We start from the raw sequence: 12,549 nt of genomic DNA, 5'->3' as shown, positions 1-12,549 counted from the left end.
GTAATCGTTTGACCGCGGTGAGATGTGATTCTTTGGAGGTTTGATTGAAAATATGAACATATACGAACTACAAACATAATATAACGATAATAAGCAGTAAGATAGAGAAGAGAATCGACCATACCTCAATATTTTCTTCCTTATACTAACTTGCCTCCCTCATCGTTAACTTAATAATATGATGTGTTCATGGGAGTTGATATTTCTTTTGCATTTTTCATTTCAAATCTTTAAGAGTTATTTGCAATAATAATCTTGATTTATATATCTTTTGTTTGATGAATTTGTAGACAAAGGAAGTATCAAAATTTATCAATCAATGATATTTCGAATCTATTTTGCATCATATTAGAAAAATTCTTGCCCAAACATTTGTAGCACAGAATATAATATTATGAATATAAATTTGAATAAATAAAATGTTATGCTAAAAAAAAAATTGTATCAATTTTTCCCCTTTAAAAATTATTTTTATTCTATCTAAGAGCACTTGATTGAGATAACAAGAATCTCTTTTAAATATCTTTTGTCTTAAGAATATCCGATTTATATAAAAAAAATATTTTCATCAACCCTTATTATTATTTTATTATGAAATCAACATGATCATAGTCACATTTGTGTATGGCACTAAAATCCACCCGCTTTTGAAGAACATATCTACGATCCTCCGCATTTCTTGTCTTAAATGTATAATAATAACCATCATAAGAAAGGAAATAAAGAAGCAATTACCAAAAGGCCACCGCAATGGTTTATTTTCTTTTGATTCTTTGTAGGGTCAATGGCATGGAAGGAAAAAAAGTTCCAAACTCTATAGCTAAGTACCTTGATTATTATAAATAAACAAGTTCTAGACATAAACACACCATACACACCTCAACTACCATACTTAAATCATAGAGAGCTCCAATGGAGAATTTAATTAGGATAAAATTCTTTGCATTACTATTATTTCTTTGGGTTTGTTCAGTCAATGCCTCTGTGAGTTATGATAACAAGGCCATTCTTGTTAATGGACAGAGAAAGATTTTGTTTTCTGGATCCATTCATTATCCAAGAAGTACACCTCAGGTAATATATTATATTACATTATATCATATGGTTCATTAATTAAACAAGTTTTATTTATCTGAAATTCTGAAATGCATTTGAATAAATTTCAGATGTGGCCAGAGCTTATTCAAAAGGCTAAAGATGGAGGGTTAGATGTTATACAGTCTTATGTGTTTTGGAATGGGCATGAACCTTCTCCTGGCAAGGTAATTCAAATGTTTTTACTAGGAAAAAATAATTTAATTTTGTTAAAATGTTATTAATTAGAAGGCTAATTTATGTTTTTTTGATGTACAAAATATATAGTATTATTTTGAGGATAGGTATGATTTGGTTAAGTTCATCAAGCTGGTGCAACAAGCTGGCCTTTATTTTCATCTTCGGATTGGTCCCTACGCATGTGCTGAATGGAATTTAGGGTAATCAATTCTTATAATTCTCTATATTATGTCATATGATTAGCATAATATTGTTATTAAAATGAAGAATAATGCTTACATTTGGTGTACAGGGGATTTCCAGTTTGGCTTAAGTATGTTCCAGGAATTGCATTCAGAACTGACAATGAGCCTTTCAAGGTTTGAATTTATTATTATTATTATTATTATTATTATTATTATTATTATTATTATTATTATTATTATTATTATTATTATTATTATTATTATTATTATTATTATTATTATTATTATTATTATTATTATTATTATTATTATTATTATTATTATTATTATTATTATTATTATTATTATTATTATTATTATTATTATTATTATTATTATTATTATTATTATTATTATTATTATTATTATTATTATTATTATTATTATTATTATTATTATTATTATTATTATTATTATTATTATTATTATTATTATTATTATTATTATTATTATTATTATTATTATTATTATTATTATTATTATTATTATTATTATTATTATTATTATTATTATTATTATTATTATTATTATTATTATTATTATTATTATTATTATTATTATTATTATTATTATTATTATTATTATTATTATTATTATTATTATTATTATTATTATTATTATTATTATTATTATTATTATTATTATTATTATTATTATTATTATTATTATTATTATTATTATTATTATTATTATTATTATTATTATTATTATTATTATTATTATTATTATTATTATTATTATTATTATTATTATTATTATTATTATTATTATTATTATTATTATTATTATTATTATTATTATTATTATTATTATTATTATTATTATTATTATTATTATTATTATTATTATTATTATTATTATTATTATTATTATTATTATTATTATTATTATTATTATTATTATTATTATTATTATTATTATTATTATTATTATTATTATTATTATTATTATTATTATTATTATTATTATTATTATTATTATTATTATTATTATTATCAACATCATCATCATCATCATCATCATCATCATCATCATCATGATGAAATAAAAATTGAATTTGTCTCCTACACATTACATCTTATTACTTGGGTTTATAATTTGATAAAAGTGAAAGAATATAATAAGTCTCTTTATGATTGCTTTGAACTTTTCCAATTCATCTTCATTAGAACCTCTGACCAATAGATCATCCACAAAAAAACATAAGATGACTTAACTTGTTTACTTGAGCCTTTCACAAACACTCTATATTTTGATGTTCATTTGTTGAAACCTAACTTGATTAAGAAACTATTCATCCTCTTGTTCTAAGCCCCCTAGATGCTTTCTTCAATCTATACATAGCTTTTTTCAACATGTACACCATGTTCTCTGGACCTTTCTCCTAAAAACAAGCTGGTTGCTTCACATTAACATCTTATTCTAGAGGTGCAGAAGGTTGAATTTACATCAAGTTGGTGTATCTTTCAACCTTTATATATTGTAATGGCTACAACTAGTATTATGGTTTCAAGTCTAGAAACTGGTGCATATATTTCAATGAAATCAATGTCAGGCTTTTGAAGAAAGCCTTTTACCACCAATTTTAGAGAAATTAACTTGCCACCCCCTTTTTTACCTAACACCCCCTCATATTTTTTTAATCCAATTTTATCCTTGTTGAGATACAAAGAATTTGCAGTATATCAGAAATTTGAAATTTCCGGTACATACCAGAAATTTCAAATTTATGGTATCACAATTTTTTTCAAAAAATATCGGAAATTTAAATTATAAGGAAATTTCCAGTACATCATAGCAAAAATTTTAGTTAATTTCAAATTTCTGATATACCGGAAATTTTAAATTTCCGGCACATACCAAAAATTTCAAATTTATGGTATCACAGTTTTTTTTTTTTGCAAAAAATACCAAAAATTTCAGTTATAAGGAAATTTCTGGTACATCATACTGAAAATTTTAGTTAATTTGAAATTTCTGGTACAAATTGGAAATTTCAAATTTATGGTATCACAGTTTTTTTTTGCAAAAAATACCGGAAATTTCAAAAAATCCGGTGATTTTTTTAAAATTGCTGGTATTTATTGAAATTTCCGATAAAAACTCACAGAAATTTTTAAAAATCCGGTATTTTTTTTGAAAATTAGTGACTTTAAGCAAATGGTATAATGGTAAAAGCATAGTCTTTTTTTTGGGGGGGGGGGGGGGGGGGGGGGGGTGGGGGGGGGGGGAGGTTGCCAAGTATAATTTTGGGGGTGGCAAGTTAAATTCTCCCAATCTTACCTTATACTTGGCAATTTCATCATTTGGTTTCAACTTCAGCTTGTAAGCCCATGTGACATACATTTTCTTCTTTCCAGAATGATGAACCAGTTCCCTAGTTTTTTTTCTTTCAATAGCCTTGATCTCTTCATTTATTGCATTTTGCCAATTCCCATCTTTCATGGCCTGAACATGATCTATTAACTCTAAATCAGCCATTATGGCTTCTTTAGTTGGGTCACCATTTTCTCTTATGGCTTGATCTGGAAACCTTTCATAATCATTCAGTTTGAATGATTGAGTTCTAGATCTTGTTGATTTTCACACCTCCTGAGGTTGTGCAGGTTCAATCTTAGCTTCCACTACTTACTCATCATCTTGAAGAGTGGTTCTAATGTCACTTGAGCATGCACCCTTCCTACATCGTGTTCAACCAGATCCATCCTTTAATTTCATCAAATTCTACATCTCTAATAAGCACTACCTTGTTCTCAATTGGTGAGAACAACTTATAGGCATTTGTGGAATAATAGTCAGCCAAAATCATGGTTTGGCCTCTATCATCAAACTTCCTTGTGAATTGATTAGGTACATATTTCTATAACACATTGAGCAAAAAAATTTGAAGTGTCCAACAATTGGTTTCAAGAAACACCAAGCTTCATAAGAAATCTTGTTGTGAAACTTCATTGTTGGCCATCTATTGATGATGTAGACAATATTTGAGGTAGCCTCACCCCAAATATTGTTTGGCGTTTGCCTTGACTTAAGCATCACTCTTGCCATGTTCGAAATAATTATGTACTTTTTCTTAGAAATGCCATTATGCTGAGGTGTGTAAGCTATTATAAATTAACGCTCGATCGCCTCCTTTTCACAAAACTAAGCAAATTCAATTAAGGTGTACTCGATGCCATCATCAATTTTAATCCTTTTGATTGCATATTCAACATGTTTCCCAAATAAGAACTTGAATCTCTTTAAATTGGTAAACACCTCCCTTTTCATCTCCAACAGATAAACCCACATATACCTAGTGAGTTCATTTATGAAGGTTAAAAAGTAGCAATTACGTCCTAGTGAGTTCACTCCAAAGGGACCACACACATCTGAATATCTCTAGTTTCTGGTGTGACATCATTGGAAATATGTGTTTAAATGGCCTTCTTGTTTACTTTGCAATTCAGCACTCCTTACGTAGTTGTTTTAGCATTGCAATATAGGGAAGGTCATACACCATCTTCTTTATGTGCATCAATCTGAGACTCCTAAAATTGAAATGACCAAAATTCTTGTGCCAAGTTCAATTTTGATCTTTGACTATGGTTAATGCAAGACATTGATGGTCTAGCATATTTATCATAATCTTGAATGTTCTATTGGTTGGCAAGGGATCTTTTAAGATTAACTTGGAACTTCCATGACACACCACGAGTTATTTATCTTCTAGCCTCATTGTGTAGTCTTTGTAAAGTAATTGACCCAAGTTGATGAAATTGCTTTCCATAGAAGGCACATATAGTATTTCACACATGATAGCTTCTTGTCCATCCTTCTTCTTAACAAGAATGTTTCCCATTCCTTCTGATATGACCATGATATTAACTGCAAATCTATTGGACCTCCTCACTGAATCATTGAGCATGATAAACCAATTTTTATTTCCACTCATATGATTGTTGAACGCCGTAGGTACCAAACATTGTTTTTGTCTTGAGACAACTATGTAACAACCATCAAAGTGATCTCTTTTGAGTCACTACTTCTAGCATGAGAAAATTGTGCTACACACTTATTATTCTCCTTCGATTCTTTGTTGAAGTAACAACCACTAGCATAGTGTCCAAGATTTTGGAAACAATAGCATTATACTTCATTCATTTCCACCTTCTTTTTTTATTTTTGATAGTGAGGAGCACAATTCTTGGCTATCTCACCATGGCTTCTTGAGTTTTTGTCTGCACCATCACTTTCACCCACTTCTTCTTCCATTTTCTTTCTCTTTGTTATTCTTTGAGGATTCTTCTTTCATTTTTTAGAAGAAGAATTTGGACTGCATTCAGACACCTTCTCTAAATTTGTGTTTCATCCTCAACTCATGATCTTCAAGAGTTGCTTACCATTCTTCAAGATTCATTTCAAGAAAATATTTGAACTCCTAAATGGTCACAACAATGTGATCAAAGTTGACAGGAAGAGCTCTTAGAACCTTCTCCACTTTCTACAATTCAGAAATCTTCTCTCCACACGATTTTATTTGTTTGGTATAAACCACCAATTTTGAGAAGAACTCAACAATTTCTTCACAATAATTCATCTGTAGATTCACATATTGTTTCATCAAGGATAACATCTTGACTTTCTTCAATTTCTCATTTTCACCATACAACTTTTTGAGAGCGCCTCATGCACCTTTGGTCTTTTTTTGTTCATTGATCTTCTTGGAGACATTTAAATCCACACAATGATGAATCAAAAACACACATAACCCATATTTCTTGCTCATTTCACAATCATTAGCTATTTGCGTCTCAGTAGCATTTTCCACTAATGTCAATTAACCATCATTCACGATTTTGAGCACATCTTAAAATTTGAATATTACTTTCATCAACACACACCATCTATCATCATTTTCTTCCTTGAAAGCTGGTAGAAATGGGTTGTGAAGTGATTGGAGGTTGTACTTTCATTTGTCATGAATGGATATTGAGGATCGAACTGGTGCTCTATATACCAATTTATTTAATAACTTTAGGTTCTAAGTTACTTGCAAATTTAGAAAATTAAGAGATAATTAAGAGTAATTGAGAGAGAAGTATTATTAGAATGAAATTATAATTCACATGCAATGAGAGTGTCAGAGAACTATATAACTCGTTAAGAAAGTACCAACTAACTAACCAAAAACAAAAAGCTGTAACACTTTACTTGTGTTGCAAGTTACATTTGTAACGCTCTCTAACTGCCCTATACAGTCACTAATAACCACTATTACTTTCCTAATATGTTGATAAATGTCCACTATGATTTAACCAAACACTTCTCATCTCAAGGATTGTATTTACATCATCATGTGTAAGATGCAACTTAAGGTCTTTAGCAACTCAGACTAGGCCTTTTGCTCTGACATTAGAAATTCAGTAATTTTCCTACTGAGTGTTCCTTGGGGATTCACTCATTTCGTGGAAATCAAAGAAACAAATAATTTTAACACTCATTGGGTTGAAGATAGAGTATTTAATTATGATTTTTTTTTGTCTGTTTTCTAAGTGAGCAAATAATTTTGGGATGATGTAGGCAGCAATGCAAAAATTTACTACTAAGATCGTTGACATGATGAAGGCAGAGAAATTGTTTCAAACGCAGGGAGGTCCAATCATTCTTTCTCAGGCATGTTACTGTAATTTCAATATTATTTCTATTCATATTATTGCTACAAAGTTTAAAGCTATGATCCTAATTGAATTGAATATGATGATAGATTGAAAATGAGTATGGACCAGTGGAATGGGAAATTGGTGCACCTGGAAAAGCTTACACCAAATGGTTTTCTCAAATGGCTCTTAGTTTAAATACCGGCGTCCCCTGGATTATGTGCAAGCAAGAAGATGCTCCTGATCCTATTGTAAACCTTTCTTCATTATTCAATAAATCTAAAAAGTGAATTGAGTATGATTTCGTATCTAATTTATATTTATGTTGTGAAATAGATTGATACTTGCAATGGTTACTATTGTGAAAACTTCAAGCCCAACAACAACAATAAACCCAAAATGTGGACAGAGAATTGGACTGGCTGGTATACAGAGTTTGGTGGTGGAGTTCCACGTAGATCAGCAGAAGACGTGGCATTTTCTGTTGTAAGATTTGTACAAAATGGTGGCACATTTGTTAACTACTATATGGTAATTATAAAATAATTACAGTTCTGAATTATGTATTCATTTCATTCCTTGTAAACTCTAAATTTAATCAGTGTAATGTGTCAATTTTTGGGTATTTAGTATCATGGAGGAACTAACTTTGATCGAACATCGGGTGGACCCTTCATTGCCACAAGCTATGACTTTGATGCTCCCATCGATGAATTCGGTATGTTCTACTCAACTTGCGTCAGATATGTTTTTACACTACACTCAAGTTTTTTTCGATAAATTTGTTAGTATTATGTTAGGAGTGAGATTTGAATCCTGAATCGGCTTATCAGTATGTTTCTTAATTTCTAATCAGGACTTGTGAACGAACCAAAATGGGGACATTTGAAATATTTGCACAAAGTAATTAAGCAATGTGAACCAGTTTTACTGTCAGCTGATTCCACAGTATATTGGCCTGGAAAAAATTTGGAGGTAAATACTATAAACTAGTTTTAGTTTTGTTAAGTAATTTCCTTACTTTTGTTAATATTATGTTAGGTACATGTTTTCAAACCAAAAGCTGGTGATTGTGTTGCTTTCCTTGGAAATTATGATACCAAATCTTCTGCAACAATTAAATTTGGAAATGGAGACTATGAACTACCACCATGGTCTATTACCATTCTTCCTGACTGCAAAACTGCAGCTTTCAACACTGCAAAGGTAAGTTAATACTTCTTGTTGTAGCCTGTTCTTGGTAAAACTAAAGCGAACTGTTAATGATTTGTCTTAAACCAAACTTGTATGAAAATTTTGAGCAAATTTGTACAGGTTGGTATTCAATCTCCAATGAAGATGATCTCTACAAATAGTGCATTTTCTTGGCAGTCATATAATGAAGAACCATCGTATTCCACTGTTAAGGATACTTTCACAGCATATGCATTACGGGAACAGGTTAATGTCACACGAGATTCTACCGATTATTTGTGGTATATGACCGAGTAAGTTTCTTTCAATTGGAATTATCTTCCTCTTCTTTATAATTTTTTTTGTATTTTACACTATTTTTTCATCGACTAAATATTATCGTTGTGTGTTCAGTGTGAACATTGATCAGAATGAAGGTTTTATTAAGAATGGACAATCTCCTCTTCTTACAATAAATTCAGCAGGCCATGCTCTGCATGTTTTTATCAATGGCCAACTTTCAGGTCAATGAAACTAGCAAACTATATTCTTTCTTTTTGTATTTACTTTCCTACTATAACAAACTACAATTTTACTTATATATCATGTCATGCATGAATGCAGGTACTGTGTATGGATCATTGGAGTTTCCGAAACTGACATTTAATAAGAATGTTAAGTTAAATGTTGGAAATAACAAGATATCTTTGCTTAGTGTTACTGTCGGTCTCCCGGTATAAGTTCCCTTTAAATTTGGTTACATCATAATTATTTCTATTGATTTCAAACTTTTCTAAATATAAATTTTTTCCAATTAATTTTAGAATGTCGGCGTGCACTTTGAAACATGGAATGCCGGGGTGTTAGGCCCGGTCACACTCAAGGGTCTAAACATAGGAACTAGAGACTTGTCTCGACAGAAATGGTCTTACAAGGTTTGTTGCCTAATGTTTCACTTGGTAGAAGAAATAATTGCATAATGAATCATTAAGACATTTCATTTGCATTTTGTTGTGCAGATTGGTCTCAAGGGTGAAGCCTTACAACTTCACACTGTAAGTGGAAGTAACTCAGTAAAATGGGTACAAGGATCATTATTGTCTAAAAGAAAACCATTGACATGGTACAAGGTATTATCAAAATTTCAACATATGCATGTTTTATGTCAATCACTATGATCCTCTGGGAATATTTTGATTCATTTTGTACTATATTGTCATTAGACAACTTTTAGGACACCAGCAGGAAATGATCCATTAGCTCTAGATATGAGTACTATGGGGAAAGGTCAAGTATGGATAAATGGTCGGAACATCGGACGCCATTGGCCCGAATATATAACTCGTGGTAAGTGTGGCGATTGTTATTATGCCGGAACTTATACAGAAACAAAATGTCGGACGAATTGCGGACAACCCTCTCAAAAATGGTAAGAGTTTGTACTACATTAGTATTTTACAATAGTGAATGGTTTAATTTGAATTTATCATGAAATGTTGTTGTTGGAATTGGACAGGTACCATGTTCCTAGGTCATGGTTGAACTCAAGTGTAAACTATTTGGTTGTGTTTGAAGAATTGGGAGGTGACCCAACTGGAATATCTTTGGTGAAAAGAACACCTTAAACAGCTATTATCATGTGATGCAATAATTTATCAAATAAAAGTTTAGCAATTTTTGTAGGTTTGGTAAAGTTGAATTTTACACTCCATATTACAAAGACTCATTCATTCAACAGTTAATCAAAATCAAATGTAGATAAAAGAAATTGGATGTATATATGTTGTGTACATAGTCAAGCTACAATGTTTATTATTACGTACATACTATTATATGTCTTTTAATGTGTGACAGATTCTTAATAATGTGTAATATGAGGAAGAGGTGTGAATTAAATGTTTCCTTTAGTGTGCATATATGTAGATTTGAGAGCTTCATTGGGCTAATTCTTTCATATGAGCTCAGCATACAGGAATTCCCAACACCTGAATTGAAGGAAAAGCTACCTAAGTGTTTGGTCTTGTAATCTCTGAATATCCCTTTATTAGCAGATATGTGCCTTAGATGGGTGAATATTAATATGCCCATCAATTCTAAGAGCTATATTTCCAATGAATTTGGCCCAGTGAATTTTATAGTTTGAAAGGTTCCAATATTGCAGAAGATTAGAGGCCGCACTCAAAGTAGAAGACCTATTGCTTAAGCCACCATCAGATGTATCTTGACAGCATTTCTGTCATGCAACAATGACAAGTTTCTTTTTGAGGATATCACTGCTCCATATAAAGTTTCTAGTCAATCTCTCAATGTTCTTGATCTGAGATACATGCCAAGATGAGAAGGTTATGCATCAAAATTATATGAAGGGTTAATACGCACCAACACCTTTGAAAAAAGGCGTGTCCGTGTCGGTATCAGACACTTACACCGACATCTGTGATTTCGTTTAATTTATTCATTTTTTTAAACTATTACCTTATCTTGTGTCAGTGTCGGGGTCAAATTCGGGGCGTCCGTGTTTCATAATTGCCAGATGTCTTTATAAATATGCAACCCTGCCCTGCATTTTTAGTCAATAAAAACTTTTCATTCGATGAATGGTACTTCTAAAACTTTTATGAGTTTTAGTCTCTACTATTTTCTAAAATTTTAAAAACGGTTTAATTATCCTTTAATTTTTAAACTAGTAAAGGACCCGTGCGTTCGCACGGGTCACGCAAAGTCCATATAAATAATAATTAAATATATAATGATAGTTAATAAATATATATAAAAGATATACAAATTAAAAAATAAAAATATTTTAAATTATAATTGTCATATAAATATTAATTTAATCTAATTAAAAATATATACTTTAGTAGAAAAAATAAATGAAATAATTAAGTAGTCATCTATCTGCGTTCGCACGCATCATACAATATCGTTATAATATATGTGATTATACTTATTTGATTTGCTAACAGGTACCAAACTTTTTTGTCCAAATTTTGTTTATTGTCATTCATACCCCTATCTTATTATAAGTATTTGAAATCTTTTTCACTTATTTTAAATAAAAATTTCAATATATTTAATAGATATATTTTTTCAAAAATATAGTTAGAGATTAATATGTACATATAAAAAAAGAAATAATTAAGTAGTTATCTATCAGTAGTAAATAAATATAATACAGTGATAGTTAAAAATGTAAATAAAATATATATAGGTTAAGTAGCTTTGACTCGTCGAAAAATGTATATTTTAGTAGAAGAAAAAGAAAATAATTAAGAAATCATTTACCCGTGCGTTCGCACGGTTCGTACAATGTCGTTATAAATAGTAAATTAGTATAAAATGGTGATAATAAATTAGTATAATATGATAACACTTATTTTTGTTATACCTATTTTATAGGCTTTTTTTATTCGTTATTTTATTCGTCAGAAGTATTTGGGATTGTAATTAATGTTGGTTAAAGGAAAAATTAAAATATTTATAAGATTCAAATCAATTTGAATTAAGAAAATTAATGCTGCAATAATCATATTATTTAATAATATTAATTATTAATTTTGATAAATTGTGATTTGTTTTTCCATCAAGAGATTCATATATTTCCCTTATTTATCTCAACCACTTATTCTCTTTTTCTTTATTATTAATTATTAATTATGATAAATTGTTTTTCCATCTTGCCTAGGAAGAGATTCATATATTTCTTGCCTAGGAGTATTATTAATTATTAATTAAATAATAGAGAAATTCTAAAGGTCGAGAATAGAGTTGAAAAGGAAATTATTAATTACATATATAGTTAATAGGTAAGTATTAATATCCACGATTATGATAATATTGAAAATTGAAAAAGACAATTAGGAGTTGGGAGAATTAATAAAGATTATTGTCATTAATTATGAAGGAATTCAATAATTATGGATGCAAGACAATAAATAGAGGTATGATTTAGGGGTTCGGAGAATTGAGAAATAATAGTTAATGATTGAATCAATTAAAAAATATTTCCCATTCTAGGTCAAAGTAAATTGTAAAAAATAAAATAAAATTGAATTTGATAAGCAAATTAATTAATTAACTTTCTAAATTCCTTGTTCTTGTTGTGACTCTCTTAAATAACAAATTTAACTTTTTAAATTTATTTATAAAAGGATAAGTAAAATTATATGTATGTGTCACTATTATGCAACTTTCATATTTTAGCCTTTAACTTTGTGAATTATTGACACCTTTTAAAC

The 12,549-nt window shown here is 29.4% G+C and overlaps 1 protein-coding gene across 1 annotated transcript; it reads left to right on the top strand.

The window, feature by feature from the left end:
- Positions 1 to 829: 829 nt before the first annotated feature.
- Positions 830 to 10,295, top strand: LOC131601510 (beta-galactosidase-like). Its single transcript, XM_058873352.1, has 17 exons — positions 830 to 1,074; positions 1,167 to 1,262; positions 1,363 to 1,475; positions 1,568 to 1,634; positions 7,062 to 7,154; positions 7,246 to 7,389; positions 7,475 to 7,669; positions 7,769 to 7,856; positions 7,995 to 8,113; positions 8,180 to 8,344; positions 8,453 to 8,625; positions 8,726 to 8,835; positions 8,936 to 9,045; positions 9,136 to 9,246; positions 9,331 to 9,441; positions 9,535 to 9,740; positions 9,828 to 10,295. Exons 1-17 carry the CDS (start codon positions 913 to 915, stop codon positions 9,934 to 9,936), a joined length of 2,172 nt encoding a protein of 723 aa, XP_058729335.1. The 5' UTR covers positions 830 to 912; the 3' UTR covers positions 9,937 to 10,295.
- Positions 10,296 to 12,549: the final 2,254 nt, after the last annotated feature.

Source organism: Vicia villosa, linkage group LG1 (genome assembly GCF_029867415.1).
Source record: "Vicia villosa cultivar HV-30 ecotype Madison, WI linkage group LG1, Vvil1.0, whole genome shotgun sequence".
Taxonomy (NCBI): domain Eukaryota; kingdom Viridiplantae; phylum Streptophyta; class Magnoliopsida; order Fabales; family Fabaceae; genus Vicia; species Vicia villosa.
Note: the sequence above shows the minus strand (reverse complement) of the source record. Positions and strands in the feature narration are given on the sequence as shown.

Excerpts from the sequence above, each read along its gene's own strand:
- LOC131601510 (XM_058873352.1), top strand. The coding sequence starts at position 913 with ATGGAGAATTTAATTAGGATAAAATTCTTTGCATTACTATTATTTCTT. Across the intron at positions 9,247-9,330 it reads GACAGAAATGGTCTTACAAG|ATTGGTCTCAAGGGTGAAGC; the intron begins GTTTGTTGCCTA and ends TTTGTTGTGCAG. Across the intron at positions 9,741-9,827 it reads GGACAACCCTCTCAAAAATG|GTACCATGTTCCTAGGTCAT; the intron begins GTAAGAGTTTGT and ends GGAATTGGACAG.